General features: G+C 39.9%; 1 protein-coding gene across 1 annotated transcript in view; it reads right to left on the reverse strand.

Moving 5' to 3' along the window:
- Nucleotides 1-16,421, reverse strand: part of PGM5 (phosphoglucomutase 5) — a 64,942-nt gene that overhangs the window by 7,130 nt on the left and 41,391 nt on the right. The window contains exons 7-10 of the mRNA XM_088527912.1: nt 14,207-14,322; nt 6,908-7,043; nt 5,724-5,907; nt 2,246-2,380 (exon numbers count right to left, since the gene is read on the reverse strand). Of these exons, the coding sequence (XP_088384038.1) occupies nt 2,246-2,380; nt 5,724-5,907; nt 6,908-7,043; nt 14,207-14,322 (571 nt within the window). The remainder of the gene's footprint in view (nt 1-2,245; nt 2,381-5,723; nt 5,908-6,907; nt 7,044-14,206; nt 14,323-16,421) is intronic.

Raw genomic sequence — 16,421 nt, forward strand, 5'->3', positions numbered from 1 at the left:
ATACAGTAGTTAGGTGCAGTCATCTGCCTAACTATAAAGACTATCTACACTTAAATGGGCATATCTGGTTGTATGGTGTATACCCTGACATGGTAAAAGCTCAGCTAGAGGAATACTGCAAGTATATGTTTTACTGTTTCATTTTGTGGAAATAAATCTATTTTTTCTTGGGATTTGTTAGACCGGAGGCACGTCTATACTTCTTGTGTCATAAGTCATGATTCCATGATTCTATGAGTCTATGATTCTATGTCACATTATTGTTAAGTGAGTGGAAATGACCATCTCCTCCAATTACTTACTTTCATTTAGTCTATGTCTTGCCTACCTAGGTGAAGAACCACATTTAAGCCATATTTATATTTGGCCTAGCTATAGACACTAAGTAGTTTGTGCTATAAGAAAATTTGACTGCAGGTGTGACTGGTGCTGTATCAGTGCTCTTCCTTGGTCAAAATACATATAGTGCCCTGTTAGCAATAGCCGTCTAAATCATGTGATAACTTGAACACCCAGAATCACATTTAAATTGCTCACACTCCTTTTTTCCTGCTGGAAACTTCACATCGTGTGTATCCTTTCCGAAGAGCTATTCAGGCTGAAGATGCAAATTGTTACTCTAAGAAATAACAAATAAAGCATACTTGCAGGAATTGAATTTGCAAAACTGCTGGAGAAATGGAAGCAGTTTTACACACCTGGCATACGGTTCTTTAGTGACAAAAAAAGAAATTTGCTAAGTTAACCACGAGACTCTGATGAAAAACCAATGGCAAACATTTGCCTCGAGCAAAAATGCCCTTCACAACATTTGTGCGTGCACATTTATGTATATATTCGAAAGAATAAAATGCAGAGATAACTCCACTGATCAGAGGTGTGAAGAAGCCTCTTCTTCACCATTCCAGCAGTTAAAAGCAGAGGGGGTGGATGTCTCCCCACTTCAGTTTTTTCAGAAACTCATGAGTTTGCTCTGATGATACCCCTGGAGGAAATCGTGAAACTAACGTTCAGCCTCTTCCACAAAGGAAACATCCTAAAGACACCTGGGAGTCATACAGAATCCATGGGGAGTGAGGAGCTGCGGAAGGCAAACATGCACATCTGGCCCTACAAGCCTCAGGGTAACACGACGCACTGACTGGTTCTGAACAGAGTGAAGAGTAGACAAAAAGCTGAGCAACAGAGTGCAGACGCCTCTCCACAGACCCTGGAGCTGCACTCAAGGCACGTGAAGCATCACAGCTATTACCGACAGCATAGAACGGGTCAAACTAACCTGGTGTTCTGTCTCAGTGTGGCACAGTGGGTGCTTAGGGAAAGAGCACAAGAACACGACAAGTGTCCAAAGCTTCCCCAGATCATCCACCACTTGTTACAGACTTTCTGATTTGGAGGTTACATGTGCAGCCCTGTGTTTTATGGTCTAATATATCGGGCTGAGGTAGTTCTATTTTCACCCTCCCAATCTGCTTGTTCATTATTCAGCCCAACGTAGGTGTTATTAGCCCTTCAGTTGCTACAATACAACTATTTGCGGGATCATACTCTGAGATCTGTGAAACATTTCAGACTGTAAACAGCTCCCATGGCAGTTCTTGCAGATAATGAAGGACAGACTGCGTGCTCATGCTAACAGTCAGGTAACGTGGTGGTATACCTCAAGGTCCCAATATTCCTTAGATACCGTGACTGGAAATTCCAGGAATTCTATAGCTATGAAAAGATAGCATTGAAAGACTTGAGTAAAGCCAAAACGTCACTCAAAATTCAGGCAATACTTATTGTTGGATATGTCACAGTCATTATGGCATTGCACTAAACCAATGACATTAAAAAAAATAAAGGGAGCTTTCTGTCTGTGTCACATTTTCCACACCTGGGTGGATTTAAACATGAATATATTGCTTTTCTCTTTATCCCTTGGCCCTCTTCTTGGATGGACCTCCCTTGTTTGAAGATCCTACATTGCAGATTTCCAAAATGTCTCTAGAGTTTCAATCTACACCATTATAACTACTATAAACACCCCAGTCTCATATTGTCTCCAAACCAAGGTTTTCTGATGTTTCCTGTGCATGTTTAATAGTTCTGGCACAATGTCCAATATAATTTGCCTTTAGCACTTCTAAGAAAATATTCAGTAGTGTACTTAACACCTCTGTGAGCATCTGCTGGAAAGCCATGACTCCACAAGTCAGAAATGCATATTTTTGCAGGTCTTACTACAACATTTTTGGATTACCTGTGGTTCCTTGTCATGTTGGCTAGGATCCTTCTCATAACTCTCTGCATAGATCCGGAGGGTAGCTCGCACGTGGCTAGAAGCACTCATCCTGAAGATGAGCCTGGAAGCGTCCGAAAAAACAATCCGCAAGCCCTACAGAGGAAAAAGAGAAAAAGAGCAGCACCTTTAGAAACCTCCATTTATTGCTCTAAAAAAAAAAGAAGAAGAAGAAAAGTGCAAGGAAGAGCGATTTGAATTCAGTTCTTTTGTGACTTACTGCCCTTACTTCACTTCCGAAGAATAGAAACAGTCTCCTATTTTCTGTCCCTCTCCTCGTAACAAGAACTTTCTTGGAGAACTTGAACAAGAACTGGTTTTTCTGTTCTAGTTGCTTTGCTCTGTTCTGATTCCCTGAGACTTCAAAAAATTCTGTAGTACTACTCAGGAAAATTAACTTACAGTGTTAATTTAAAGCACAGTAATTAATGCACATTAAGATGCATGTAGAATTAAAAAAGTTTTATTTTTCATTCACCGTGAATGTGCTCTTTGCTTCCATCTTAATTGCCTTTTTCTCTTCTCTTTTCCCTTTTCCTTCCCTATATATGTACATTTCCTTCCACAGGTCAAATGCTAGGATCCAGTGTCAACAGACAGTCTGTGCATAAAGGCTGTAGAGCAGCAAGGTCAGACGGATGAACTTGTTCCTACTAAAGCCAAAGATCTAAGTTCCATCATTAACTAGTTGCAGCGCTTTAATTCCCTCCCTATTCTACACTCACGTCGAATCTAGTTCCTTTCCTGTAAATATTAGGCTACGTGCCACCTCTGCCATACCACTAAACTTTATTTCCCTGTTGAGTTCTGATGCTGGCAAGTGGCCAGTGCATGAGCAGAGACTGTTGCTTTTTTGTCTGAGGGGCTAGAAGCAATTCAAAAACAACGAGGATTAAAGAGAGAAGCATTTTATTTTTCATTTTCTATCTGCAGCTGCCTAGGAAGACACTGATGTCGGCATTATAGCTCTCTAACATGATAAAACAAGAACACAAAACTTTGTTTCATCAGGTATGTGCTCAAACATTTTTAGCACCATATAAAGAATTGTTTGGTTGATATTGCCCACTAATGCAAGAAAATGCATAACAGAAAAATATCCCACATGAGTAAAAGACTGGATTAGCTGACCCAAGAGATATGGTCCTTCTCTAAATTTAGTGATTCCATAAATTGGTTTTAGCTGCTAGTATAACAATATATATTGCTTTTTAATATTACTCAATGCAATGGATTTTTTTAGTATTATATCAGTGCAATTTCAATGCAACACTAATCCATCTAATATTCTCCGAGATTTAGAGCTTGTTTTTCTAATAGTTTGAGAACTTTCTCTTTCAGATAGTTGTAACTAAGCCAACGTTTTGAGTTCTGAGATAAAATCTTTGCTCCAGAAATGTCAGCGGGAGTTTCCCAGTTGACTTCAAAAGAACTGAGATTTCCTCAGAGATTTTTAGAAGTACATGCTCCATATGCTATGGTCTGGTGCGGTCAGCAATGGGTTGTCTCTCTGTGATGACCAGTTATTCTTAACTTTATGACAGTGAGGAAAAAGAGAATAAAAGCAAGGATTTTTGCAATTTCGTCATGGTTTGTTTTGAATGGTTAACTCACCTAGGATCAATTGCTCAAAGTACGTAACATTAATATCAATCAAAGGAAGGAAGGGAGTCTAACATATTTGCACAAAACAAATACAATGAACCACAAACATCAAAGCATGTGCATATCTTTCCTTCCAGTGCTTATCGGGGCATTTTGCATATTCCAGCTAGCTCTAGTAATACCCACAATGACATGATCAGCTGCCTTAGCACATGGGATTCTGTCATCTAACCACTCGTTAAATCATGGTCTTCAGAAATAAATTGTTTATAAACACTTCATTCTTTTCCACTATACTATGTCAAAATGCTCCACCAAACTAAAACATCTCTAGACCATTTGATGCTGAAATTCATAGTACCTGGGATTCTTATATAACATACATACATGCACAATGAGTATTCAGTCATTATTTCTCTGTGTACTATTTTTCAACTCTTTATTTCCTTCATTCTACATTTCTCAGACACCAATGCCTGACAATATTAATTTTTGCAACGGGGTGATGACAGCTGATATTTGTCTATAGGACTAGGATTCCCGCCATGCAGCTCAGAATACTCCAGAAAGGGGAGTGGATGTTCTCCCTATAAACAGTAATCCTAAACGCCAGGGAAAAGTCACGTACTAGGGAAACAGCAGCCTTTAGGGCCAGATTGTCAAAGCTGGCTTTAGAGTCAAGACATTTGCAACCTGGAAACCTGGAACTAATTATTAAGAGAGTTCAACAACAAAAACCTGACTTCAGAATCTCCTTTTGTGAACAATCACGCTGATTTCAGAACTAACAAAGATTTTAATTCAGGAAGAGCACAGAAACTGAGAGTTCTTAATTTTTTATTTTTATTTGTCTCCACCATTTTCTGGACCTTACAGCAAAAGTCATGAGTTAATAACATTTCTCAAAAACAAAAGAGAAGCAAACAAAAAACCCCATTGTTTCTGAATAAAGATAAAGCACTATCTCAAGAACAAGTTCCGGCACTGCCTCTTCTGGAAAAAATAGTTTTTCCCCAGTTTTTACAGAATATTCATTTTAACATACATAGGATTCCTTTTTGACATTTTTGAGCCTTAGTGATCAACATAACTGAAACAAGCTGGTGAAACTGCAAGTAACCAAAATATGTGTGTGATCTGATGCATTTTTCACCTGACATAGCCCAGTTTAATGCCCCATACATTACATTATTAATAAGATATAGATGCATGAGTCTGCCCCGGATTATATCCAGAATTTATAAACTAACTTAGAAGGAAAAGAAAGAGAGGAATATGCTGAAAAGCCAATGGGAAGGAGTAACATTCAGTCATGAAAGAGCATATGATTATTGCTGACAAGAACAACATTATCTTACAGGAACTGATAATTCATCTTTTCTGGAAGGAAGTAAACGAAAGTAGATGAGTACAGTGTGTACAGATGTTTGTATCCAACATCTGTGAATACTTATTTCAGTCAAATTTGGCCTGCTAATGGATATTAATGAGTTATGTGGAAAATCTGAAACAAAATCATGTCCCATGGTCAATCCACTGTCTTTGAAGCTGATGTAGTAGAGACAAGTTTTATAGGGATTCCTCCCTTTTACATTAAAATTAGTCAAACAGACCACTCATTTGCCAGTATTTATGAAGCACTCAAAAAAAGAAAGAAAGAAAAAACCTGCTACATATTCTACAATGTTTCGTTTTCAATGCTTTGGTGGAAATTTTGGTTTACAATCTCATAATTAAAGAAAGTTGAAGCTTGTCGGCTCCAGGTTGGAAATGACATTGTAAAAAATGTGTTGAAAAGTTGTAAAACTTTGTTATCCCGTCACCACACTCCTACCTGTCTTTTGGTCACAGTGCCATCCACAGGATCCATGTACTCAAAGCTGTCTGTTCTTTCCACACTGTAGATATTGCTACCCACAGCAAACTGCTGATTGCTGAATGACTTGTCAGTGATCAAAGCTTCCAGGTCTCTCATTATGAAATAGGCAGTTCTGGGTTCCAAGCCTTCATAATCAAACCTTGCATTAAAAAAAAAAAAAAAAAGGAGAAGCAAGAAATAAGTCCTGTTGAAAAAAAAAGTCTGTTCTCACAAAACTCAATATATTTGCAATTAGTGGTTTACTGCTTGACTTAAAAAAAACAGGGAGGGCTATTGAAATACCCACTGGAAATTAACCCAGCTGAACATGAACTGAGTCCCATGCAACCTGCCTGTGTGTGCAGAACTGCTCAGCACTAGCCACTTGACTGAGTCAGCAGAAGCCATTTAGAAAACGCATGGTTTCCAAAGCACAGGAAACATCACTGTAGCCTTTTGAGCTGCAGGACACAGTCAAGGCAATTCTCAATAGCCAAGGGAAAAAAAAAACTCAGCTAAGAATGCTGTATGAAAATGGGATGGATATATAACCTGCACTGGATGAAGTATATTTTGAGGGAGGAAGGAAGTGAGGAAGAAAGAAAGAGAGGCAGAAGCGATGCAGAAGCCAAAATAACATCTGTGTCATGTAAATGCCTATGAGAATTCTCCCTTTTGAGATCCTACTAAAAATGAGTCAATGTCTAGATATCAAGGGTCTTCTAAGCTAAAAGATGGCATATTTCCAGTTATGACTAAAACTGTATTGTCAAATGGAAGCACATACACAAAGAAATGCATGACTAAATCTTGCTAAGATGTTGATTTGTTGTTTCTACACTATGTAAACACTACCTGTATTGATTCCACATGTAAATAATTCCATACATCCCATTTGGAGTCAGCAAAATCAGTTACTCATGTATTGAAATAATAATAAACACACTGTTCCTTTGTTAAGTAAATACCTTTTGCTGACACCTAATCTTTGGATAAAACTGTCTGCAGAACAGTGACAGTTGTGGCAGATTTTTGTGGCACAGTTGGACAGACCAAACACACACCTAAGTGCAGCTGAGCTCAGCTAATCAAGCCACAGTTGCAGAGGACTAGTACTAGTGCCTGCACAAGCTCCTGTTTCATTTTGTCGTGTTTCTCACCTGCAATAGTAGTGCCGGCCAAATTTTGCCCAGTGATCCCTGACAATCTCCTCCACGCTCTGCTTTCGAGCTGCTAGAATTGAAAGCCAAACTAGCACAGCCCACAGTCCATCTTTCTCTCGAAGGTGGTCGGACCCTAAGGAGATAAAAGTAAAGCACATTATTTGGTATTGCTGCAATCAAGCAAACTAGGCCAGGAGGCTTTGTGAAGTGTTCGTTTAATGGTGTGTGTTGGCACTGGAGGGAAGTGGTAGAGCGGGAAAACATTTTAACCGTGATTCCTGCCCACTGGCATACAGGGTGTTTTCACATATCTAGTAGTGTTTCCCAGAACTGGGTCAGATATGCAAACCCTTGGTCTCGAACCAGAATGCTCTGAGTTATGTGGGAGAAGCTCAACAACATCTCCTTATCTCGACAAATGCTCATCTGTCAGGCTGAGGGGAAACAATTTTCTCACTCTGTGAAAGATGAAGATTTACAAAATATTCATGAGCTCTCATCATAGTAAGAACCAAGAGTCCGAAAAATGTTCCTCAGGAAAAAAAAAAAAAAAAATCCACACCAGAAAACAGTACTCCCCCACTTCAGTATTTCTCCGTATCACTCACTGATAGAGATGCTTGAATGCTCAGATCTAAATCCCTTCCCAAGTTTATATTCATGAAAAGAGAAGATGATCCAGCAGTGGTTACTGAGAACACTTCAGGAGTACCCATACTCTCTAGGATGTATTTTGGATATGGGAAGCACAGGTTCACACAAATGCAAAGAGCACAGACTCGAACCTGCAAAATCTGGAGCAATGCTCTGATAGAAACATGTAACATATCTGGACCAGCTTCCATGAAGCTCTGCCAGCTAATATTGGAGTGCGCAAGTAAGTCAGCAAAAAGTTTCAATGAAATCAGTATTTTCTAACAAAAGACTATTTTACGGCAAGATTCTTGGATGCCTCATTAACTGCCCTCTTCCTTGGGTTAATTCAGAACAAACTTTTGTGGAAATCTGTATCCAAATCTCAGTATCCCATAATCACAAGAAATCCGTATTTAAATCACAGTACCCCATAATCACAGGGAAACATTAATTCCTGAAAATTAACACAGTAAGGTCTAAGTTACCCGACACTTCAGTAGATACTGAAGATGAGTACAGTCTGATTCTAACAGACTCAAGAAACTTGACTGGACAAGTCAAATCTGGAGCTATTACCAAGGCATAATGCCAGATTTGGTTGGAGTCTTAGCTGAACCATTTTCTTTTTCTGCCTAGTCTCACGTTATCGAAATCTGTGCAAGAAAGTACAACAAATTCACAAGTACCTCCAGACTAACTTGAAGTCCCTTGGACAATATGTGTACTGGAAGAGACTTAGTGATCTCCTTGGGACAAGAGTGGTCCTCTCCGGCCTACAGCAAAGGCCTGGCCTTTAGGAGCTGCTCTTGCAGCAGCAGCTCTCTGCATTCCCTCTCCTGAGTCTCCAGCATGGAGCGCCAACCAACAGAATAAAAAGGGCAGGGTTATTTGTGAGCTATCAGGGCTCTGCAGTAACTCCAGATAAGGAAGGAAAGCAAAATGCCACTCCACAGGAAGTCAGCCCTTCAAACCATCAGCTCCTCACCTTTTCTGCTCCCCCTTTATGGTAACTGGCTGCTGAAGGAATCCTTCCATAGGCATTCTGCTGGGAATGAGGCCTGCAGATGCTAAGGTCAGCTTTACAGAGCAGACAGCATGGTCCCGACTGCTTTACCATGGCCAAAAAGGTCTGTTTGCACTTTGCAAGTGCTAAACCAGAGAGTGCTAAACCAGCCCATAGCTCCAGCTTCCCACGCACATCCATCGCTCCTCTGGCAGCAGCATCACTCCTCTGGGCACCATCAGGGCCAGTATCGGTGATGGCTCCTCGTGGCTTCTGCTGCGCTGCAAGTTTGTCCCACCATGGCTCCTCCTTGCTCTCTTAATCCCCCTAGACATTCATTCCAAGAACTGAAAATTTCAGTTTCATCAAAGTCTTGAAACCACCTCTGCTCGCTGATATTACCAGAAACTTCAGCTGCTTAAGTCTGAACAGATACTTGCAGTAAGTGGAGATACAGCATGGAGCTAAGTATCTCAGCAGCCTGTTCCAGTGCAAGTAGTGATTTATTCTGTTGTGTAACACTCTGTAGACTGCAAGCCATCAAACCATTCTGTGAAAGGCCCAGCATTCATTCAGCAAAATGGTCTATACATCATGTTAGCTGTGCAAAGGTCTGGGCTAAACACAGAAGAAGAGATGCACTTTGATTTAGCAAACACTTCAAGTATGTTTTATTGAACCTAAATGGTCCGGTGAAACATGGGCAGGAGGAATTTTTGGAATGGCCTCTGTTGTGCTCCAAGCCCTGTGCTGGCACGATTGAAGCTCATAAATCTCCACGAAGAGGGGCGAGTGTATACATGTACCATTCTTCTGATCCCTTTAGCAGCTTTGGCATGTGCTAGGTCCTTGTACGTCCCTCAGGACGACAAACTGATTGTTGCTTTTGTGGAAGAAGAAAACACCGGATGAAAGCAATCCAGAGGCAAAAACCTGGATGCAAATACAACAGGCCCAGAATGAACAACCACTGCTTAAAAACGCTACTTCTTTCGTCATACAGCAACTACAAACCCGTGTGGATAAGAAGTGTCCGTGTTAAGTTCTTACTAGGTGGAAACTTGACAACTGGAAGTTCTCAGGGCTTGTTTATTCCCTCCCTTTTGTTTCGCCAGCATATCTGTTAGCTGGGTTGCTACTCTAACATGCATTATTTCTATTGCCTTTATTTCTTCTAGCACACTAAAACGCTTTACCAAAACTCTGCTTTTTAGCTACTTTATCTTTTGCCTGCAGGCGCCTTTGCTCACTCTCTTTCTCACTTACTCCTACTGCTGAGCTCAGATACCTTTAAATATTTCGGATGAATCTAGCTAGAATACCTCAGGTCAGCTAATAATATATTTATTTGGTCCAGCATCTATAGCCAGGGATCAAAAGCAGCAGAACTGGTTTCTGAAAAGTGTTTAAATAAAAGCTGCTTTGCAACTATGCATTCCTAACTGGCACTGACTGGATCTTGCTGCAAGCCCTCAGCAACCCCAGCACCAATCCTCAGATCTCAGGGGTACTTTTTCCTCAGGCATCCAAATATTAGTGACTTCTGGTCGCTGTTTAAGGAGCTGAGGCAGGAAGAGGGAACAGACGATTGGAATCAACACGCCACTTTCTGATTATCCTATATTTGTATTTAATTTACTTTTGATGGGGGAAATTACAATAATAGCTACTACTTTGACAGCTTGTTTTTAGGGTAACCTGTCACACATTGCCTGTTAAAACTGTAGCCAAAGTTACTTTTAACTACTGCAACCATCAATTGCTATGGCCACGCTCAGAGTAAACAATCTGGGAAAAAATGACATAACATGTTCCCATTCATAAATATGTACTCAATTTAAACAGGCTTAAACTGAAGTCTTGAGAATCAGTAGTCCAAGAAAGAAAGCAAGCCCATGCAAAAATATTCTTATTATCATTTTTCCTGCTATTGTAAAGCTGTGGGACTCATAGGCAATCTATGCGTGTAGAAAATAAATTGTTTTCCCCTGAACCGGTCAATTCTCTCTGGCGTGTTACATTCTGTTAATGCGATTTCTGAATACAAAAACCAGTATTAAGTATGCAGGCTCAGGCTTTTTTTGTGAACACTGTTCACATCTTCTAAGTCCATCTTCCAGAAATTTGAATCTTCTTGATGTTTTTGGCATTTTGAAGATTTGAGGGGCATATCATAAAGTAATAGTATTACTTTAGATTTGCATTCCTCTGGCAGTTACCTCTTTACGTCTCTTTACGTCTTTCATTCCTTTTAGCAGTAGAACATCTTTATGCTCTCCACTTCTTCCACATCACCTTGCAGAAGAAGGTCACTAGTGTTACTGACATATGGAAGTTTGGGGATGAAGCATGCAAATTTATGAAGAATGCAGCAATTACCAAAGCAGCTTACACGAGGGAAAGACAAATCAACCACAGAGCTCTTTTAATTCTGATTAAGAGTTTGCTGATGAAATTTGGATTCTAATTGCTGCTGCTGATGCCCTTCTCTGACCTGTGTGCTGGGCATTACTCATAGCACCAGAAAGCTACTAACCTCATCTGACAAGCTCCCCACACTACTACAAAAATGGAATAAGTTTTTAAAGCATTGGTTCAGTTCCAAGATTAGCTGCCAGAAAACAAGTCTGGGAAACACAGCCCTATGGGATGTTTTCAGAATCTTTTTTCCTTTTATAGCAGAAAATTTGCTTTTATTTACTGCAGCAAAATCCCTTATGTTATAAAACCAGAGCTCCCTACTATATGGAAATTCCAGCAGGGCTGGATCACCTGGATATACAACCAATCACTCTCAGTGTTGTCAGGTTAGTTTGACAATAGCATGTGGATCTCTAAAGCCCTTTTCTCTTGCACAGAACAGTAAGTTCCTAGCTCTGACCAGCTATATGGTATATTTTTTAAATATTTTGCATTGCATGCTAGAGTAATGCCAAGATTCACTTTCCTGAAGAGAGAGGATTGAGAGGAAGATGTAAAGCTGATTCCAATGCCCAGCACCAGAAGAATCTGGTCAGGATCATGCAGTTCAGGGCAGTATGAAAAGAAATGAAAAAAAAAAGAGAATTATTGAATACTAAAATCAGTTCACATTACTAAAGTATTGGTCATCAGCAAACCAGCCTGCATGTTACAAATATACCTCCTGGCATATGAGATGATAGTCTCAGACTGCTCCATGCAACTTACTGACAATAAGGAAACTAAGACAGGTAGAAAAACAAACTTTATGTATCACAGTTGCTGATAATTGCCTGTAAACCATATATGTTAATTTGAGCAGAACCTGTACACACTGAGAAATCTAAAACCCAGCCCTCAACTTGTCAGGATGCCCAGATGCCTGGATGCCCAGGGGCTACACATCAGTCTTTAGATGACATGAGCAAAAATGCAGGGCCGGGGCACCTTCTGCACTGCTGATGAATAAAGCAAAGCTCCTCTCACCAGACTGGGCCAGGATGCACAGGTTAAGTAGTGCTGTAGATGCCGGCCAACCCTTGAATCAGACGGCACGCTCACAGCTGACAAGGGGCAGGATTTACCAAGAATCTGAAGGATTAAGGGTAAGAGAGGCGGAGAACCAGATCAAGACAGGATCACAGAGAAGGCTCGGAACACAGAGACGCGAGTGAGGTCAGGAGAGGGGAGCTGAAAAGTGGGAAGGGAGCCTATAGCACAACATACAGCTGCTCCAGGGCTCCACAAAAGGAGGCAAGTGAAGAGAAAACAGTCAAGGAAAGGGAGGCATAAGATACAAGAATATACAAGGGAAGGTTACAAGAATATATTGCCTATTTATTAGAGCAGGCAAGCGCAACAGCCCTTCCTTTGACCTTGGTGAGAAACCTGTCCTGTCTCCCACCTCCAACAACCATCTGCTACTCTGGGTAGAGGAAGTCAGACCAACACAGAGCAGCGACGCTCCCAGAGCTTCAGCAAGTCAGCACAGCCCTGAAAACACTTATTTTAGTTTCCATATAACTGTTTTGCCCTGCTAAAGTCCACTAATGTTTGGGGACAGTCCACTTAGCAACACCTCAACAGGGATGTCAAGTCAAGCTTTCAAGGTGACAGATAAACACCGTGTTTGCTTGGTTGTTTGTTTATAAAGGCACCATAGAGTTTTCCTGACAAATCTCTTTTAAAGCCAGGGCTCTACTAATGAACCAAAGTCTTTTTTTCCCTTCTGAAATGTGACACGCTTGCAAGAACGACACATTAGCATCACTGGATGCAGCTCTAACTCCCAAGCAGAAATAGCCTTGTGGAGGTGCTTTGTCATGGCATATGTCACATTCAGTTTACCCCTGCTTGCTGTGCAGACCTACATGGGCAAAACTGCAGGTAGAAGGAGATGGACCATGAGTGGGTCATGACATCCAGATTATTACAGTTTGTGGGAACTTAACATCAGGCTCCTTCAAGCTCCTTCGAGTCACAAATCACCTTTACCTTCTTTCAGCATTATGATGTATGCACTTTTTTTCCCAAATAATTTGGATGCTAATAAAGTCATCTTGCTATCTTGAGTTTCATGGAAATATCTATTTTATGCATAAAAAGGAGAATTTTTTAAATGGTCAGAGAGGAAGTTTGGAACAGCCCCATGGAGAAAGCATCAAAGATCCATGAGAGTCAAAAAGTCCCTGGTCCAGCCATCTCCCTAGCAAATGGGAAAAGAGAGCAAGATATGGCAGAATGTGACAACATTTATTAAAAGGTACAAGATCTTCCTGCCTCTGAAGATACCCCTTTTTACAAGCTTTTAAAAATTCTCACTCAGAAGCTCTTGGAACACTATTTGAGAATATTTATGCAAAAGACACCTACATCCATATTAACAATACAAATCTGAGCCAAGTCCAGGCATCCAGGTTGCTAACTGGATTTCACATTCATAACACAAAGGAAAATAAGCATTCATTATTAATTTTAATCCTCTTTCTTCTTACAGATAGATACTCAAATCTAATGCAGTCTTGATTCTTCCATCACAGGCCATACAAACAGTCACAGAAAAGTTTAGGAGAGGCTATTGCTTAACAAGGCATGTTATGACTTACAAGTTTCAGAAGGGTGTCCTCAGTTTTAAACAATCAGCCTCCAGCTCTAGCTGACCTCAACTAACTGAATATTCAACTTAATCAAAAGAACAGAAAGTTCCTACCCAAGTTTGACTATGTGATTATTTTCCTAGCAAAGCTAGAGTCAATGACTTATTCCACAAAAAAGAACTTCATGAAACTCATATCAAAATACAAAATAAGTGTGTTCCAGTAATTGTGAAGTCCAAAAAAGGAATGCTTGGAACAAGTTTATTTAGACATATCAATTCTGCTGTCTGCGATGAAAGACCATTACAGCGAGATCAGTGGGACCTTCCGCATTCAAGTCAGAAGAGTATGACATGCAAGACCAAAAGCTGTCTAGACAGTAACAACGTGGCCTTGGGCTCCTGAATTTCTTTACATTTTCCAAACCTCTACATATGTAGACACCAAGGTTTGAAGTGGACTCTCAAGACATAAGTAACTGACAGTCCTTTGCACAACTACAAAATAGAGTTAATTTGCTGATTCTTTTGGTTCTGACTTTAGGCACTCAAGAAAATGTCCGTAAAAGTCTGTGGAAAATTTTCACTAGGGTTTGCTTACCAGTGCCAAAGCTTTCCTCTCCACAAAGTGAGCAACGTCCAGAGTCCATGAGATTGGAAAAATATCTCCATCCTGTTGGTGTTTCATACACAGGAACTTTCATTACTTTAGCCACTCTAGAAAAGACACAATAAAAACATCACACAATTTAAAGAGTGATTTTATTTATTTATTTATTTTGAACGGGTTTGAGATCTGCTGAGTGCTATATTAGGTTTTGCTGCATCTCTTTTGTTCTCTCAGTTGGGCTATGAAGGAAAACAAAGGAGAACGGATCAAAATCAGTTCAGAGCTGATTCTTGCCTTAGAACCTCACTTAGTCAAAACTTGGATATGTTTTTGCAAGTCTAAGTGTAGTGTTTTGGTAAAGGAAGGAAGCTCAGCTAAATAGGCTTTATCAGAGTCTTTGAATTCTTAGGGAACTACAGATACACAGACATGCTCTATTAATATATTAACATTTAATACATTAAAGTTATAACATGGTGAAGTATCCCCCTTTATAAAATACAGGTGGCCGATAGCTACATGTTTGAGAGACACTTTTATTTCTATTCATGTATTTAAAGTCCGGACAAGACAGGGCTGTTTACATGCCACAAAGCAGAACAGAGCCTTCTCAGCCCTGAGTACTCTCCCCATATCCTGTGACACGGCCATACAACAGTGCTCGCCAGCTGGTATTCTCAAGAATAAAATAAAATCACTGTATGTGCTGGATCTGCTTTCCCTTCCTCAGCTTGCCAGCCGGTAATTATTCCTGTTACAAACTCTGCTGAAAAAAAGCCTTGCTTGGACTAAACGCAAAGTAGAAGAAGAAGAAGAAGAAGAAAAAAAAACTCCAGATCTTCTAAGAAACCCATATCAAGCTGAGGATTTATCCATTACCATTCCTTTTGTTCCTGCTTGTTCTCATTTTATGCTTAAGATTTTCAGTCTAATTTTTTGTAGTGAATGTGAAAATATGTGAAAATGTGAAAATATGAAAATAATATTTCAGCAATGGTCAAGTAATCGGACTTGCTATTGCCACCTGATCAACAGAAAAAGACATGTCTTCAGAGAGTCCTTCACCTTGCCTTTTTGCCCACATAATAGATACCTATTACTATCAGTCTCCAGCTATTCAGCCTAAATGTTCATGTTTCTATTTATATAATAAACTCTAAAATGGTGTTTTATAAATGATACCACATAAGAACTGCTGATACTAATTTGAAAAGGAGCTAGTAAGGTATGTGAAGAAAAAATAATGTTATAGAAAGATTTGGGCTTAAGCTTGGTTTCCATGTCTCTCGCTCAGAGGCAAGTGTAGCCCTTCTGTGTTTTTATAGCACCCAGGATATTACTTGGCCTTTGGAAATTGTATTGCATAAGGCAGGTTATACAATGCAGAGCTGAACAGGTGTTTGGCTGGCTCTGCGAGAACTCAAGAACATAAAGAGATTTAATCTCTGTGTCATAATAAGTACACACTTGGAAAGGGGCCATAATGCCAAAAAGCAAAAAACAACTGAACAGGAGACAAGGGCTAACACCGGAGAAGAACAAACCCAAGTCTCTTGAGCAAGTCTAACAATAACGCAGGGATATCTATGCTTGCAGAAACATTATCAAATCCTGGTGCTGTTTTTGGATAAGGAATTTATTTCCCTTTCCCTATTCCATATTCCACTAGCCTCACAGGCCTATACTGATCAGCATCAAAGGTTTATCAGTGCTCTTCCCCTTTCTAAATTTTTTATTTAATTATAATTATTAATTCTGTTGGCATGAGATTCACTTTAAACTAAGCCTTTCAAACAAGCAAGCAAATATAATATGCTTATGAACAGAATTCTATAGCAAAATATGGTAGATTGTCTTTGAAGAGCAGTTTGCATGGGCTGCAGATTATTGTAGCAATACCCAAAGCTGTTAAATAATCTTTCTTATATTTAGTTTTTAATCTCAAGAATACATAAACTTGTCCCTAGCAGCCAGTGGATGTTTGTTCTGGCTTTGTAACTTCACAAGATCCTTCAGTTTCCCATTTTAACTGTGTGACATCACCAGGCTGAGGATAAGAGCTTTAAAAGGCACACTAAAAACTGAATTCAACCTTTTTTGTTTTCATATCATAGAAGAAAGGATCAGTGATGAAAGCCTCAATAAACACAGAATGTGTTTTTCTGCAATCTACAGGCAATTAAAGCAAATGATCACCACAGAAACC

The sequence above is a fragment of the Tinamus guttatus genome, unplaced genomic scaffold (assembly GCF_059628265.1).
Source record: "Tinamus guttatus ecotype Peru unplaced genomic scaffold, ASM5962826v1 Tinamus_guttatus_pri_ptg000295l, whole genome shotgun sequence".
NCBI classification, from domain to species: Eukaryota; Metazoa; Chordata; class Aves; order Tinamiformes; family Tinamidae; genus Tinamus; species Tinamus guttatus.